The 18,562-nt window shown below is 47.1% G+C and overlaps 1 protein-coding gene across 1 annotated transcript; it reads left to right on the top strand.

Moving 5' to 3' along the window:
- Positions 1–936: 936 nt before the first annotated feature.
- LOC142279799 (alpha-2-macroglobulin-like) lies at positions 937–18,556 on the top strand (the record flags this gene model as incomplete). Its single annotated transcript, XM_075332701.1, has 5 exons — positions 937–1,090; positions 3,105–3,173; positions 3,584–3,752; positions 14,923–15,074; positions 18,323–18,556. Coding segments are annotated over 5 exons (778 nt in total), but the record flags the coding sequence as incomplete, so codon positions are not given.
- Positions 18,557–18,562: the final 6 nt, after the last annotated feature.

Raw genomic sequence — 18,562 nt, 5'->3', positions numbered from 1 at the left:
AGAGAGGAGGTGCTGGACCGATACCAGCGACACGCATCGGACCCGACCACAGGTGAGTATAATAAAAGATGTTTTTTATGTTATGCACAGCGGCCTGTGCTCCTATATACAGTATTCTAGAATGCTGTTTATTATAAGGGCTCACTGGAGCTGGCTACAGTTTATAAGAGAAAATCCAGGTGACAAGTTCTTTTAAATGGTATAGAAAGATAATCCAGTTCAACATGTTAGATTTGAGACTTAAAGCTTTAAAGGATTCATCCATAAAAATCCGATTAACCAGATTAAACACCTCTGCATCAGTAGAAAAAGGGGTCTTGGGGATATTCTTTAATTTGGCTTTATGGATCAAATTAAAACCTTAGTGGCATTATCATCTGTCTATTTACCGTGAACTCTGCCTAGTCAGATATGATAGATACAATTTTCTAATCCTGTACAATTGTTTTAAAGGGGGTTGTCCACTACTAGTACAAACTTCTTCTCATTCCACATGTTTCCCTCTCTTAAAATAAAAACGCCTGTACTCATGACCAGTGGTGGTGTCTTTCTAGCAGTGTCGGCGCTCATATGAGGTTGTGACATCACACGAGCCCTGCGTCCAATCACTGCCAGCTTCTCTCTCCCAACTTTTGGACAATGTTAATCAACAGGAATTGACAGCTGCGGCTGCCGCTCACTTCCTGTTGGCTGCCCCTGTGTCCAAAGGTGGCGAGAGGGAAGTTGCTGCTGATCAGGCTCGGGGCTCGCATGATGTCTTAAGTTCATAACACCATGTGAGCCCTAGGAACACAAGTCCAGACACTGCTAGAAACATGCCACCACCAGTGGTGAGTATAGGGGGTTTTATTTCAATTGAGGGAAACATGTGGAATGAGAAGGTGTTGTCTTCGTAGTGGACAACCCCTTTAAATGTGGAATGTTTTGTTTTTGAAGGCTCACTGCATTTGTAATCAAGTCTTACAATGGGGCTAAGAAGTTCATACCTATAGATGAGAAAGAAATCCAAGAGTCCGTAGATTGGCTGCAGACCAAACAACAGCCTAATGGCTGCTTTGAATTTGAAAATTATTATAACAATTACATACAGGTAAATATAACTTATAATTATATGTATTAACACAGATAGGTCTACAATTTATATACAATGTTGTGGATAAACACGGCACTTCTGTGTGGTACGTGCTCAAGTAAGATCCAGTCCCGTACATAGCAAAGAGCAAATACTAGGCACTCAGATAGTTGAATAAACTGGTAATTTATTGAGTAAGCTTGACCAGATACAGCACAGACGTTTCAGTCTAACATAGACCTTCATCAGTGTGCAGTGCTTCTCCCACACAGTGGTGGACACAGTGATCTACACCAGCGCTACTATCACTCACAAGCTGAGCAGACCGTCTACACTGAAGATCTATGTTGGACCGTAAGGTCTGGGCTGTATCTGGTCAAGCTTATGTGGCGCCCCTGGGGCTCCAGTTGCCACATAGGAACTGCATCTTAACCAGAGGTGTGGTGCCCCATCCTGGGTAAGGAAGAGGTCATCCACCGATATGCACACAAAACACACAACACTCTCAATTAGCAGCTCCCCACGGGGTCAGGGTTAAGGCTTGGTGCCATTAAAGCTATGTATAGCCACCACTGGTGATGGCATCTCCCTCCCCGTAATCCGACCTAACCTGGGGGTTAGTATGGGACACTGTAGTGACAGGGAGTCGGAAGGAGCAGTGGAGGAGTGAAGACCTGTAGTCTGGAGCTGGTGCAGCTCAGCCCAGGCACAAGTGAGAATGGGTCCTAGAGCCCACGGGACGTGCGCCATACTCCCGTGGCCTCGTTCCACATCTGACATATTGGGGTGGAGGGACTTGGCCGCAGATGGGGATCCAGTCCCTAGACTAGAGGAGAAGAACCAACGTGCTCATCTAGTAAAACCGGAGGCTGAGGACACATTTAGTACCAAAGCCAACTCTGCACACGAATCTGCTGGAAGGTGACCACATAGGGCCAAGGGATAGAGCTGATTTTCACAACATAACATTATAATAACATCATAACATCTGTAAAACACAGTGGGGGCAAAAAATGCCCCATAAAACAATGAAAATTCTGAAAAAACGGCGTTTCGAACATAGTAATTTAACTGACAGAGAACGAGTTTTGACTGCTGAAAAGACCATTACAAAAACGTCTCATGTGAACATAGTCTTGCAGTTGAGGTGGGAGACTTAATTATCTCCCTAGGTTGCTTCAAGGGAACCTGTCAGGTGCAATATGCACCCAGAACCACAAGGAGTTCTGGGTGCATATTGCTAATCCCTGCCTAACCGTCCCTGTATCTAGTAGCATAGATAAAGAGATCTTTACAAAAAGTATTTCTAAAGATGTTATATTGCATGCTAATGAGCGAGTGGACTAGTCCCCTGGGCATTGGTTTCCCTGGCTAGTCGACTATATTAGCATGTTAGTACGCCCCTGTGGGTGGACTAACATGCTAATAAATGCGCAGCGTCAGAGGATGATCTCACTCACCTCTCCGCTGCCATCGGGCCTGATGCTGGATTTGGGCTCAGTGCGCATGATCCCAGACCTTCAGTCATATGCACTACATCAATTTGAAGCCAGGACGCGTACACCTGGCCTCATAGTGCGCATGACTGAAACCCTGGGATCATGCGCACTGACCCGAAATTCAGCGTTGGGCGGCGATGTCAGCAGAGAGGTGAGTAAGATCATCCACTGACGCTGCACATTCATTAGCATGTTAGTACACCCACAGGGGCGTGCTAACATGCTAATGGGGCTGACTAGCAAGGGATGTAACGCCCTTGGGACAAGTCCTCGCGCTCATTAGCATACTTTTTCTAAAGATCTCTTTATCTATTCTAGTGTACACAGGGACAGTTAGGGAGGGATTAGCAATAAGCACCCAGAACTGCTCGTGGTTCTGGGTGCATACAGTATTGCACCTGATAGGTTCCCTTTAAATAAAGAAAATGCTTGGGTCTCTCTAAAATATCCCCTTAACTATATAATCCGGACAGATCCTAAATATTTACACTTTAATGATGAAACTAAGTTCTCTAAACTTTTTGTAACTTTAGGAAGATGGCGAGGTCACGTGCACGGCATACGTCACTATTGCGTTCCTTGAAAATCGCTTCATTTATAATGTGAGTCATTAACTCTTAATATATGAAATGTATTGAAGTTTTAAGGATTTACACATTTCCCTTACTTAAAAAAACTTCTTAAACCGTTATTCCCACTGTGTATATATTTGGCATATCCGCAGGCGCCAGATCTTCCATCTCCAGAACGGAGGCTCACCGCACGCCGCTGACACAGGAGAGGTGGCCGCTCATACACGGTTATCTATTATCTTCTATAGGAGTTATGAAAATTATCCAGAAATTTACACAACTCCTGTTGAAATGAATGGCGAGAGATGCGTATGCTTGGTCATCTCTACTCTGTCAGAAGTGCGCAACAGTAACAGCGGTGGATATTAATTTGCTTTATACTATATAACTGTGATGGCATGTTTATGAAAATTGTGCTTTATTGTTTATATTATGTTTAGGGAAGTATTGTGGAAAATGCCCTGACCTGTCTTAAGAAGTCACTGGCCATGTCTACTGTTACATCGTTGTACGCCCAGGCTCTTCTGGCGTATGCCTTCACCTTATCAGGAGACAGCGAGCTGAGAGATCAGACACTGGAGAAAGTGAAACAGCGCATTGTAGAGGAAGGTGCGATGAAGTAATTTATGTACAAAATTTATGTACTATTAAAAAAGCACACCCATTATTTTTTTTTCCCTAAACTTGTTCTTATATGTTTGTACTTTACTGTTAGTTTGTTTATATAGTCACCTAGCACCATTTTCTCTGCTATCCTGCTGTATTCCTCTCCACCTCTGAGCCACATGACTGCAATTCAGACTCTCTGGATCATCCTGAGCTCCATCTGTGAGGCAAACCTTTGGAGCCTCGTTCTGGTGCTCCTTAGGCTTGGATCAAAAGGCCACTTTTGGGACACACAGAGCACAGTATAATCCGGACAGTGAATTTAGAGTAGTAAATCAATTGTGCAAACACAGTTGAAGCACCCACGGGACAAGGGGATAACTTTATTTGTCACCGGGCTGGTGATGTTGGGTCTGGGATGTCACGGGTAGCCCTGCCCGGCTTCGTGGCCCCGAAGTATACAATAAAAGTACACAGCCAGAGATTAGAGATTGATGTCCTCCAGGGCTGGTGGTGTCTCAGTAAGGGTGGTTCTGCTCCTCACAGGTGGAGCGGGCCCCGGGGAGGATGATGTGGGACGGTAGTAGTCGTTGGTGCCAAAGCACAGGGCACCGGCAATAAGAGGCTAAGTCAGCTACTGCGGGTCAAGGTCTTTTTACTCACAGTTCAAGTGCTGCCCTCAGAGTACCAGCCTTTGCCGTCATGGGCCCCAGCCAATCCCGGATAATTCAGAGGTCACCGCCGGTGTTCCCACTGTGTGTCCTTTCTGGTCGGGGTCCCTCCAATCCCATGGATGTAATGTGGAACGGCTGCAGGGTCTTTCCTGCACTCGCCGCAGACCCTAGAATCCCCGGTAGCTGTAAAGAACCCGGGGCTGGGCTGCCTGCTCCAAGCCACAGGTCTTGTAGTGCTCCCAGAAGTGTGAAGGAAGAGGGAATATACCTGGAACAAAGTCCCGACTGTGCTCCTCACCCCAAGCTGTGCCCGGGGCTAACAGACTATTTGTGAAGATGCTCCTTCCTTTTCCCCAAGTGGTGCCTGCCCCCCAGGTGGTTGTCCTAGTGACTGGGAAAGTCCCATGCTTCGTGATGGCCACCCCCTATCTACCCCAGGCCATCCCCCCGGTGGAAAAGCACCTAACTGTGTGTGGTTGTGAATGTGAGAAACACCAACAGTTAACCTCTTCCTTATCCATGATGAGTACTGCACCTTACCCTGTGGCAACTGAAGCCTCAGGGGCACCACACAAACATGTAGAATTAACTATTATTATTATTATTATTAACTATCAAAAATCAATCCCTTTCCCAAAAATGTTGAAATAAGAAATGTTAGGTTTGTACATGTCCAATAAAATGGCACCTGCAATACAGTGCTGTATTACTTGCAAAATTTGACTAGAAAAACAAATGTTCAAATGTTTTTCTTTGGACACACACACATTGTTAGGTAGACAGCTGCAGTTAAATTTCTGGATTTTGTGAATTTTTAATTTGTATTTTAAAAAGCAATTTTTCCCCCTTCATAAAATATTGTGCAAGAAATGCAAAACTTAAGTACAGTCGCTTGTGACTATCAAGCACATCATCACTGACTGACACTGAATTAAGATTTTTATTTTTGTGACTTGCTGCTGCATTCTAGCGCATTAAAAATGATGAAATATGGATAATTGTAATTCAAATGCAGCAGGAAAATTGCCAGCTACACCATATCACTGATCAATCACTCTGAATTTGTCACTGTTGCTGCCGCCTCACCTATCTCTGTCTCCATCTATTAAGTGAATTTCTAATTCACAGACTTCTACACTCAGCTTCGTCAGTGCTGCAGTTGTACAACACAATTCTGTTTGCAGTATTTATCTAATATTTTAGGGCTTTCTCTCCCTTCATACAGCTATGATAGTCAATCTGATTTGACTGCGCTATACTATGTAATAGCTGCAATGCTTTATACCGGGAAGCCTGTACGGCTGCACCAACATCATGCCAGCCTGCATTGGCTGATACTGTCAGTAGCAATGTGTAATATCACAGCTGCCATTTATTTTGAGATTCACACATTCAATCGCAAATTGTTTAACTTCACCAAGACCTGAGGATTTCCTAAAATTTTATACAAATTAAATTCACATTGAATCAGTTCACTCATCTCTATTGTCAATCATCAAAACTCCAGATATACCTCTAGCTGGATGGAATTTAAATACGGGTTGTCTTCAAGACAGTGTTCTCATAAATGTATGTACCTTCCTTAAGAGGATATTGTACTGTCATCTGTCATTTCAAGATTTTGGGGATAAAGGACTTAAAAATGCCAGTTATTTTTATAAAATATGAATGAAAATCTTTTCTATAAATCAAAAAGCACAAATCCGAATAGTGGCTCTTTCATCCCCTGAATATTTGTTTGCAGTTTGACCTGCCCCTTTGTATGACAACTAAACAGATTAGACCCTTTGGCCAATTAGATATATAGAGAAGACTTGTGCAGCTTATGGACACCCAGACGATTTGTCATAGCCAAATGCTTTGCTTTTTTTCCTTGCTCTTTAAGGCCCCCTTCACATGCACGTGTCTGTGGTATGTGTAAGGCCAGAGTCCCACTTGCGAGTGCCTCGCGTGTAACTCGCACGAGTCTCTCATTGAATCACCCGGCATGGACTCACACTCTCAGGACAGGAGCATCTCGGCTGCAAAGACATACATGCAACCGACCCGCTCCTGTCAGGAGAGTGCGAGTTTGTGCCGGATGATTCAATGAGAGACTCGCGTGAGTTACACGCGGGGCAATCGCAAGTGTGACTCTGGCCTTTGGTCCATTCCTGCACTACCATAGACACAGGCACATGTAGACCCATTAAAATCAATGGGTCTGCGCACACGTGCGTGTTTTGCCATGGAACGTGTGTACGTGTGGAGCATACGCATGTCCGTGTGTTCCACACGTAGACATGTCCACGTTTTCTTCATCGTTCCTTATGGGAGACCCAGACCATGGGTGTATAGCTTCTGCCTCCGGAGGACACACAAAGTACTACACTAAAAGTGTAGCTCCTCCCTCCGAGCATATACACCCCCTGGATGACAAATCTAACCAGTTCAATGCTTTGTGTTCAGGAGGTCACACACACACATGCATTCTCTGAATTTTGATTTTTGATTTTTGATTTCAAAGATTTGGAAGAAAAGCGGGTCCAGTCTGGACTCCCGGCATGTCCCTTCTCACCCCACTGTGTCGGCAGTGCTGTTAAGGTTGATTTTACAAGGCTGGAGCCTTCACATGCCGCGCTCCTTCACCATCCCCTGAGGCTCTGGCTTGAAGTGGGAGCCATCACGGTTCTCACTGCTTTGCAGGAGACCGGTCTCCATCCGCAGCCCGTTCAGGATCCTGACGGATGGAGCGCTCACCCCCCAGGGACCTGGCACCTGCGTCTCACAAGCTAAGTACTGAGACGTTATTACCACAGAAGGTGGTCTTTCCAGGGGTCCCTTGTACTTTATATATTGGGGAGAGTGTATTATATGACTGTGTTAACATTTCCGGCCGGTTCTCCAGTTTTCACTGGAGAACCGCGCCGATGGTGCCTGCACGCTGGCCGCATGTTTAAATCTAGGCCCCGGCTTCGCCTGAGGCCTAGCTTCGATTTCACTGCCCCTGCATGTCAGTCATGCAGAGGGACAGTGCGGCTCCGCCCAGCGGCTGTTCAGCACAGGGAACGGACACTCCTCACTGAGGAAAGGTTCCCTCCCCTGTATACCTCATTTGCCCTCCGAAGCCCGCTCTCAGAGTAGACCCCGCCCCCTCTCCTCGCTCCGGCACCATTTTATCGGCGTTCTCAATGTCTGCATAACCACATTGTGACAAATGGGGGCCTGGGCTGGGGGATCTGGAGGGCACAGAGATGTCTCTATGTTAAACGGTCTGGCAAGCCACAACCTCCGGTTGTGCAGCTGCTTATATACTCTGTTTATATACTCTGCTGGGGGTCATTCTGGACAGAGCCCACACTTCTGCAGCAGGTCTCACATCAGAGCAAGGCTGCAAGGCTGTTCTTAATATGCACTGCATGTAGACTCGTACTGCCTGTACCGAGCACATAACCACATTGTGATGCTTGCTCTAACATCAGCCTAGAAGCTCATCAGTGGTCCCTCCAGCTGCTCCGGCTCCGGTGGCTGAACCCCCGGTTTGGGTAGAATCCCTCTCTCCAGGGGACAGCTGTCCCAGACTCTGCTGAGCATGCATCAGCCCCCTTCTCAGGGCGCTTCTGCTGCTACGGCTCGCTCAGCAAAGCTCACAGAGGACTCTTCATCTGGTCTCAGACCCCGTCCTCCTAAAATGGAGACGCAGGGTCCCCTGTCCTTCCTCGTCCCGCAGCTCTGATTCACGAGCTGACTCGCAGGACGAGGAGGATGTCTTTACTAGGGGCTCGGACGCTACTTCATGTACCATTGATCTGTCCGAAGGTGACGCAGATGCTAATGATTTGATTGCGTCCATTATATTTGTACTGGACCTCAATCCGCCTATATCAGGGGAGCATCCCCCTCTGGCAGAAAAGCATCAGTATACCTTAAGAGAACAAGGAGTGTGTTCCTTAACCACTCCAGTTTTTCAGCCCACTGTGACCAAGCCCAGAGCCTGTCCTGACAGACGCTCCCAAAGCGTGGTTCTGATGACTGATTCCCCCTTCCACCAGAGGTGGTCAAGGAGTGGGCTCATTCACCAAGGGTGGACCCTCCGGTGTCTAGACTTTCAGCCCGGATAGTTGTATCAGTGGCTGACGGCACCTCTCTAAGGATCCCACTGTCCGCCAGGTTGACCTTCTGGCCAAATCTATATATGAGGCGGCAGGGGCCTTGTTCTCCCCATCTTTTGCAGCAGTGCAGGCTCTCAAAGCCATCTCTGCTTCTCTGGAGGAGATGCATTCCCTCACCAGGGACTTTATGCCCGAAATGGTTGCCTTAACTTCCAGGCTTCAGTCTTTTCATCCTATGCCATGTCTGCCATGCTGGAGACTGCCACCGCACTGTGGTGGCCTCGGCTACTTCCCTCGCTATCCGCAGGCTCCTGCGGCTTCGAGAGTGGAAGGCAGATGCTTCTTAAGAAGTTCCTTGCTGGGCTCCCTTTTCCTGGGATCAGTCTATTCGGTGAACAACTGGATGAAATTATTAAGGAAGCTTTTGGCAGGAAGAGTACTTCCATGCCACAAACCCAGGAAACCTGTCCAGGGCAGGAACCAGACGAGGTTTCGTTCCTTCCGTTCCTCTAACTGGTCGTCCTCTAAGCCCTCGGCCTCGTCCACTAACTCAGCCAAGGTCCGTAAACCAACTGGCGCATGAAGCCGTGTCCTCAGAAGTCCGCAGGAGCTGCTGCCACCAAGGCAGCCTCCTCTTGATTATCTGGCCGCGCCAGTAACGTCCTTGGTCGGTGGCAGGCTCTCCCACTTGGGCGACGTGTGGTTTCAACACGTCTTCGATCAGTGGGTGTGGGTTACCATTTCCCACGGCTGCAGAATAGAATTCTTTCCAGCCCGCCAAACAGAAGGCCGTGGCATTCTTGCAGGCCAGAGGAGTAATTGTACCAGTTCCCGACTGGGAACGGTCCTGAGATTTCTACTCAAATCTCTTCCTAGTCCCCGAAAAGGACGGTACCTTCCTACCTGGATCTCAAGCTTCTCAACAAGCATGTTCAGGTGCGGCATTTTTGCATGGAATCTCTGCGATCAGTCAATGACCCAAGGAGATTTCTTAGCATCCATTGACATCAGAGATGTCTATCTGCATGTGCCAATCGCAGTTTCACACCAGCGTTGGCTACGTTTTGTAATCGGAAAGGAGCATTTCCAATTCGTGGCTCTCCCCTTCGGGTTAGCCACGGCCCTTTGTGTATTCACCAAGGTCATGGCAGCAGTGGTTGCGGTTCTGCACCTCCAGGGGTTGGCAGTGATTCCTTACCTGGACGACCTTCTAGTCAAGGCTTCATCCAGTGCAGACTGTCAGCGAAGTGTCTCGCTCACTCTCGCCACGCTTGCAAGTCCACTCTGACCCCGAACCAGGAACTTACGTACCTAGGGATGCAATTCAAGACTCTGCTGGCACTTGTGAAGCTGCCCTTAGTCAAACAGCAGTCCCTTCATCTGGCGGTTCGCTCTCTGCTGAGGCTCCGCTGTCATTCCATCAGGCACCTCATGCAGGTGCTGGGTCAGATGGTGGCGTCAATGGAAGCGGTTCCCTTTGCCAGTTCCATCTGCGTCCCCTGCAGCTGGACATTCTCCGCTGTTGGGACAAGCGGACCTCTTCCTTGCACAGGCTGGTGGCTCTGTCGCCACAGACCAGGAGCTCTCTTTAGTGGTGGCTTCGGCCCCTCTCTCTGTCCCAGGGACGCTCTTTTCTGGCCCCGTCATGGGTGATTCTCACCACGGATGCCAGTCTATCCGGCTGGGGAGCAGTGTTTCTCCACCACCGAGCACAGGGCACTTGGACTCTGTCCGAATCAGCCCTCTCGATCAATGTGCTGGAAATCAGAGCTGTGCTCCTAGCTCTCGTAGCTTTTCACCACCTGTCGGCGGGCAAGCACATTCGAGTCCAGTCAGACAACGCGACAGCAGTTGCCTACATCAATCACCAGGGCGGGACTCGCAGCCGCCTAGCCCTGTTGGAAATTCAACGCATCCTTCAGTGGACGGAGGACTCCAAGTCCACCATATCCGCAGTCCACATCCCAGGCGTAGAAAACTGGGAGGCAGATTATCTCAGCCGTCAAACCGTGGACAGCGGCGAGTGGGCCCTGCATCCGGCAGTGTTCCGGATCAATCTGCCGCAGGTGGGGCACGCCAGAAGTGGATCTAATGGCATCCCGGCACAACAACAAGGTCCCGGCTTACGTGGTTCGCTCCCACGATCCTCAGGCCTTGGCGGCGGACGTGCTGGTTCAGGATTGGTCCCAGTTCCATCTGGCCGACGTGTTTCCCCCTCTAGCTCTCTTGCCCAGAGTCCTGCGCAAGATCAGAATGGAGGGCCGTCGGGTCATACTCATCGCCCCAGACTGGCCCAGGCGAGCTTGGTTCCCAGACCTGCTCCGTCTGTCCGTAGAGGTGCCGTGGCATCTCCCGGACCGCCCAGACCTTCTCTCACAGGGTCCGTTTTCCGCCAGAATTCTGCGGCTCTCAGATTGACGGCGTGGCTCTTGAGCCTTGGATCCTTACGGCTTCAGGCATTCCTTCCGAGGTCATCTCCACTATGACTCAGGCTCGGAAGTCTTCCTCGGCCAGGATTTACCACAGGACTTGGAGAATTTTCCTGTCCTGGTGTCGCTCTTCCGGCCATGCTCCTTGGCCGTTTTCCTTGCCGACCATCCTGTCCTTTCTACAGTCTGGTCTGCAGCTAGGACTGTCCCTCAATTCCCTCAAGGGACAGGTCTCGGCTCTGTCAGTGTTGTTCCAGCGGCGTATCGCCCGACTGGCCCAGGTGCGCACCTTCATGCAGGGCGCATCTCACATCATTCCGCCTTACCAGCGGCCTCTGGATCCCTGGGACCTTAATCTGGTCCTCACGGCCTTACAGAAACCCCCCTTTGAGCCTCTTAGGGAGGTTTTGCTGTTTCGTCTTTCACAGAAAGTGGTCTTTCTGGTGGCCATAACTTCTCTCAGGAGAGTCTCTGATTTGACTGTGCTCTCTTCGGAGTCACCCTTTTTGGTTTTTTCACCAAGACAAGGTGGTTCTCCGTCCGACTCCGGGCTTTCTCCCTAAGGTGGTGTCTCCTTTCCACCTTAACCAGGACATTTCATTGCCTTCCCTTTGTCCGGCCCCTGTGCATCGCTTTGAGAAAGCGTTGCATACTTTGGATTTGGTGCGGGCGCTCCGAATCTATGTGTCACGCACCGCCGCTCTTAGGCGGTGCACCTCTCTTTTTGTGCTAACCACGGGTCAGCGCAAGGGTCTCTCGGCTTCTAAACCGACCCTAGCTCGTTGGATTAGGTCGGCCATATCCGATGCCTACCAATGTTCTCAGGTGCCCCCACCGCCAGGGATTAAGGCGCACTCGACCAGAGCTGTCGGTGCCTCCTGGGCTTTCAGGCACCAGGCTACGGCTCAGCAGGTTTGTCAGGCTGCCACTTGGTCTAGTCTGCACACCTTTTCGAAGCACTACCAAGTGCATGCTCATGCTTCGGCAGATGCGAGCTTGGGCAGACGCATCCTTCAGGCGGCTGTCGCCCATTTGTGAAGTTAGGTTTTACCTACTTCTCAGTTCTGTTTATTTCCCACCCATGGACTGCTTTGAGACGTCCCATGGTCTGGGTCTCCCATAAGGAACGATGAAGAAAAAGAGAATTTTGTTACTTACCGTAAATTCTTTTTCTTATAGTTCCAACATGGGAGACCCAGCACCCTCCCTGTTGCCTGTTGGCAGTTTCTTGTTCCGTGTGTTTTCACCGGCTGTTGTTGTAGACAGAGGTTCCGGTTATTCCGGGTTTTACTCTATCTCTACTTATGGGTGGATGTCCTCCTTCAGCTTTTGCACTAAACTGGTTAGATTTGTCATCCAGGGGGTGTATATGCTCGGAGGGAGGAGCTACACTTTTAGTGTAGTACTTTGTGTGTCCTCCGGAGGCAGAAGCTATACACCCATGGTCTGGGTCTCCCATGTCGGAACTATAAGAAAAAGAATTTACGGTAAGTAACAAAATTCTCTTTTTCTCCGGCATCACAGGTGTCACACGGCCCGCATATGGACCACACGGATGTAGTGTGGATGCGGTCCCGTGTGACACGCGCCGGAGAAAACTCACGTGTCAGAGAAAAAAATAACAAACCTTTACTCACCTTCTCCAGCCCTGCAGTCTCTGCCGCTGCTGTCACTTGCTGCCGACCGCCGCTCATTATGCTCATTTAATATTCACTTCACTGCAGCCGGAAGCAGCAGCAGCGGGGAGTCGGCGGGGCTGGAGACTGACGTTCAGCACCACGGACAGCGACGCCAGGGACAGGTGAGTTGAAAGTTCTTGTTCTCCGTGTGTTATCACGGATAACACACGGAGAACACACATAGTGCCATAACACAGCACACGGAGGGAAAAATGCACCTTTGACACGTCCGTGAAACACGTGCGTGATTTCACGGACATGTGAAGGGGGCCTAAGGCAGAGTGGCTTTCTTATACTCCATATCAATTAATGGGTCAATGTCAAGAATCATGATCCCTGTGCTGGAAGCCTATTAAATTATGTGTTTTCCATGACAGAGGGTATTGGTGAGTCATGTGCCTTTCCAATATCTGCTCCACTGACCCTCCCCCTTCTCCCTTCCACAATAACAAACAAAACACATGTATGGATTAAATTGGCCACAGCAGCCTTTTATTAACAATCAACGATTATAAGGCTATGTGCCCACGGGGAAAGTGTCCTGTGGAAATAGCTGCAGGACATTCCGCAGGAGCTCCCAGAAAACCGCAGCGCAACTTTGTTTGTTTACATGCTGCGGTTTTATTGCGGAATGTCCTGCGGATATGCTGCGGTCATTCTGCATTGAGGATACAGTACCATGGCTTTGGCACTGCATCCTCAATGCAGAACAAGTGCTGGAGTGATCGGGGAGTTCATACTTACCTCCATCACGCAGCACTTGACTTTCCGGCTGTGTCTATCTGCACTTTGCAGGAGAAGGTGGGCGGGCCTGCACTAGCACCGGCTGTCACATGACCGATACTCATGCAGGCCTCGCCCACCTCCCACTCCTGGCTCAACAGCTAACCTCTGCACCGGAGGAAGTGACTCTGGTGTCTCCTATCAAGGCAGGTAAGTATAGGATCGTGCGGAAAAATCCGCAGGAATAATTGACATGCTGCAGATTTTTCCGCAGGGAAATCTGTATTATTTCCGCTGTGGAAAAAACCACAGCATGGGCACAGCACTTCAAAAATGGCATGGAAATGGCTGGGGAGTTGCTGTACTGCGGATTTTTGAGAAATCCGTGGAATTTCCACAAAAATATTGCAGCAAATTCCACAAATTTTCCGCAGCGTGGGCACATAGCCTTATAATAACTTTAATGAAAAGGAGGATAGTCCTCGAAGCCCAGAAACCATTACGGATGTCCTATAGCCTGAACTCGGACTGAATTTCCTCTAGCCGTTTAAACACCAGCTCAGAGGCACCTGTTAGCCAACTCAGCTTTGTCACCCTAAATCGAAAATTCTGTGCACCCCTTTTTAACCCTTCACGCGGGAGTTCCTTTACTCACAGCCATTTGACTGAAATCCACTTGAGTTATCCAAAATCTTAGGGATTCCCCCCCCCCACCAATCCCCAAATAACCATATACACCAACTTTGAGGACTTTCCCCCCTATTCCAAGCTGCTATGACAGATAAATTGTTCAATAACAAACCATTCTCATTCCTAAACCTAAGTCCGTCCATTTTTCTGCCAAAATTAAGACCGCCGTACCACCCCAATGCCACAAAATAAAGGGAGGGTGGATGGGAGATTCTTAGCCGGATCGTGGCTAAAATGGCTAACCCTATAACCTGGACGCCCCCTTATATAACCTATTGCTTACTCCTATCCCTTAAGAACAAACCCCATGCCCATAATGACCTCCTCTTTCATCCCATAATTAATTATCCCTTACCACGCCTGAACTTCTTTAATAGCACCATTTCCCACCTCAAACCCTGTCATGTCAGCCTCCCATTTATGGCTGCGCCCCCCAGTACAGCCTTACTTGATGGCCATGCCCATTCCTGCGTGCAGTGCTATCTGCAGAACGAGAATGCCATAAGAACCCTGTTACCAGTGATCTGTACTGAAAGAAAGCAGTAAACACACAGAACGTGGCCTCATATTAAAAAAAATGTTGATGCATAAATACAGAAAAATGTCAATAAAAAATGTAAAAAAGAAAATTATAATAAAATCAAAAGTGTAAAATAAATAAATAACATTTCCCCCTGACATAAGAAGTGCAAACTGTCTCAAAATAACACATACTGATTTTGATGCAATAGTTTTTTGCATAGTTATTCTATATCACCTAAATATTTTTTTAGGGTAGCTCGTACAGACTGTGTATGCTGACATTTAGCTGCTAAAGTAAAAATAAATTATTAATTTTTTGTTACTAATATAATATTTCTAATTGTTCTATAAATTCTGGTAAATAGGTGGCTACGACGATATTGAAACGGCCTCATATATTATTCTGGCCTTGCTTTCCGATAAGATAACAACCATGAAGAATCTGGAAGATAGTGGGGATATCATCCGTTGGCTGTTGAAACAGCAAAATCCATGGGGCGGCTTCGGTTCTTCTCAGGTTACCACTTTTACTAAAACTATTTTATTTTCTTAGAGTTCGCTCACACTAGTGTATAACTCGGACGAGTACAATCTGAAGTTTTATCGGATATCACTCGCTCCAATGTTATACTATGGAGTTGTACCGACTAAAAAGTTTTTTTCTCATGCCAAGCCGGCATGATAAAAAAGAAATGCTACATGCGATTGGACGGCAGACAACCATTCAAGTCTATGGGTGCGTGGAAAACATCGGACAGCACTCGGTTGATATTTTAGTGAAGGCCGATATGCAGTGAGACAGACAATGGAAAAGATGGAGTTTTTAAGTTCGCCACCTTCTCGCAACTATGATCCGATTCTGGAATGTGGGAGAATCAAATCACAGTGAGTGACACTCAGCTCACCCTCACAGTAGAGTAGAATGACACTCGGCTCACACTCACAGAAGAGTAGAATGACACTCAGCTCACGCTCGCAGTAGAGTAGAATGACACTGCTCATGCTCGCAGTAGAGTAGAATGACACTCGTCTCACGCTCGCAGTAGAGTAGAATGACACTCGTCTCACGCTCGCAGTAGAGTAGAATGACACTCGGCTCACGCTCGCAGTAGAGTAGAATGACACTCGTCTCACGCTCGCAGTAGAGTAGAATGACACTCGTCTCACGCTCGCAGTAGAGTAGAATGACACTCGACTCAGGCTCGTAGTAGAGTAGAATGACACTCGGCTCATGCTCGCAGTAGAGTAGAGTGACAATCGGCTCATGCTCGCAGTAGAGTATGAGCCGAGTGTTATTAGCATATCACATCAGGATGGAAGGATCATCGGATGCTATTCGCTACTCTGAGTGCGCCCTCATGGTTACAATGTTGGTTACCTAAGTTCAAAACGGGGATGAGAGAGAGTCTAAATAACAGGAGAAGTTGTAAATCTTAAAAATGTTCTCTCCAGCTAATCAAGGGGAAAGCAAACAAAACATAAGACATAATCTAATATTAACCTTAAAGGGGTATTCCCGTCTCCAAGATCCTTTCCCCAATATGTAGTAGGCATAGTAATAACTCCCAATTAGAAATGTAGTATATTTCTTCTGATATAGCCATGTCTCTTACGTCATGTGCAGGTCACTGCAGCCTAGGTAGCCATGGTTTACGACCACAAGCAACTAACGGTCATTGTGAATGGATGTATCCATGACTACCTAAGCTGCAATGCCCTGCACATGAGGTAACATGGCTATAGCAGGAGAACTATACTACATTAACTATGTATACCATGGATACGTACGTTGCAATGCCCTGCACATAAGGTAAGATAAATGACTTTATCAGGAGAGCTATACTACATGTCTAATTGGAGGTATTTGCTAATAATCTTCTTATTTCACCTACAGTCCCTGAAGAAGTTTTGTCACTTAATCATGTTATGTAAATAAAAGCTAATAACCTGACTTTAAATTCATCCATTGGTTTCATAATTTATTCTTTTGAAAGCTGAAACCCTCCCAAATTTGGTTTAGGTTATGAAAATAAAGTTGCTGCAAAGCTGAAATATTGATCATTTAATGAACACAGAAAGGTCAGATTTTGGCAAGACAAAAGTTTTGTCGCCTTGTCATATAATGCACCCAATCCTAGTTTACATCCTCACCTGTGCCCACGAAATGATCGGTTAATTAGTGGGTGTGTATAAAAAGAAACCCAGCACCCCAGACCTTCAGTTGAACTGCAGCTTGACCTCTGACAACATGCCAAAAATCCACCCTGCGACCAAAGCCTTGATTATCAAGATGCTGAAGAACAGATCCACTGCAGAGGTGGCTGGCAAGTACAAAGAATTAAGATTTGAAGAAACTGGAGATGTTTTTGACAAGCCCAGGTCCAGCAGACCCCGCAAGACTACTCAGGAGAAACGTTTGTTGGTTAGAAAATCTAAGGCCAGCCCCTCTGCAGCAGAGCTCCAATAGGCCTGGTCACCTCAAGTCGTTGTGTCAACTAGACCAGTTTGAAGAATTTTGTCTCAAAATAGCCTCCATGGTCGAATCAGTGCCCAGAAGCCAGCACTAAACAAAAGGCAATTAAAAAACCGTGTGGCATTTGCCAAGTCCCACAGCCTGCTAAAGAGATGGATGCTGGGAAAGTGGCAGAAGGTGGATTTCTCTGATAAATCTTCAGTTGAATTACACCACAGCCACCGCAAATACTGCACCAACTGAAGTCCGTATGGATCCAGAAAACAGTTAAGTTTGGTGGTTGAAACATCATGGTCTGGGGTTACATTCAGTATGGGGGTGTGCGAAACATTTGCAAGGTGGAAGGCAATATCAATAGCCTAAAATATCAAGAAGTATTAGCTACCTCTTACATTCCCAATCATAAAAGGGGTCAAATTCTGCAGCAGGATGGTGCTATATCTCATACATCCATCTCTACAACAAAGTTCCTCCTGGCAAAGAAGATCAAGGTGCTCAAGGACTGGCCAGCCCAGTCACCAGACATGAACATCATTGAGCATGTTTGGGGTAGGATGAAAGAGGAAGCTTGGAAGACAAAACCAAAGAATCTAGATGAACTCTGGGAGGCATGTAAGACTGCATTCTTTGCTATTCCTGATGACTTCATCAATAAATTGTATGAATCATTTTTAAACCGCATGGATGCAGTCCATCAAGCTCATGGAAGTCACACAAAATATTAAATATGGCTCTAATTGCACCACAACTTCATTTACTAATGTTATCCAACATATCTTTGTATTATAAGATATTTGTTTGAATTTCACATTACTTTCTGTGGGCGACAAAACTTTTGTCTTGCTAAAATCTGACCTTTCTGTGTTCATTAAATGATCAATTTTTCAGTTTTGCAGCAACTTTATTTTCAGAACCTAAACCAAATTTGGGAGGGTTTCAGCTTTCAAAAGAGTAATTTATGAAACCAATGGATGAATTTAAAGTCAGAATATAAGCTCTTATTTACATAACATGGATAAGGGACAGAACTTCTGTCAGGGACTGTACATATTTTGTTCAGATCCATCATATGGATATTGAAGTCCAACATGGCTGTTTCTTCATCAAGGGATAGACCCTGTAGGGCTGATAGGGCCCTGTACACATTGTGTTCATTTACCTATCTCACTTCACTCAACTGGTTCTGATGAGCTTCGACTAACCAGTTTATGCACATTTGGTTCCCGTAATATTTATTTCTCAAAGATTGTTTTCAACCAATGTCTTTCTTTATTTTGCCGTTGGTTATGTAGGACACATCCATAGCTCTCCAAGCTGTGGCTAAATACGCCAAAGCCATCCACCGCAAAGAGGGGGATTCAACAGTGACAATTCGTCTAAAGTCCGGCTTTGAGAAGATCGTCCATGTAGACAAAAGCAACAGTCTTATTGTACAAATGGTTGACCTTCCAGATATCCCTGGAGAATACAGTGTCAGCGCTACAGGCGAGGGCGTCCTCTATATGCAGGTAGAAATAACTAAGTAAAATTCC

The sequence above is a fragment of the Anomaloglossus baeobatrachus genome, unplaced genomic scaffold (genome assembly GCF_048569485.1).
Source record: "Anomaloglossus baeobatrachus isolate aAnoBae1 unplaced genomic scaffold, aAnoBae1.hap1 Scaffold_4402, whole genome shotgun sequence".
NCBI lineage: Eukaryota > Metazoa > Chordata > Amphibia > Anura > Aromobatidae > Anomaloglossus > Anomaloglossus baeobatrachus.
The sequence above is the reverse complement of the archived record's forward strand: the minus strand, read 5'-3'. Positions and strand labels throughout refer to the sequence as shown.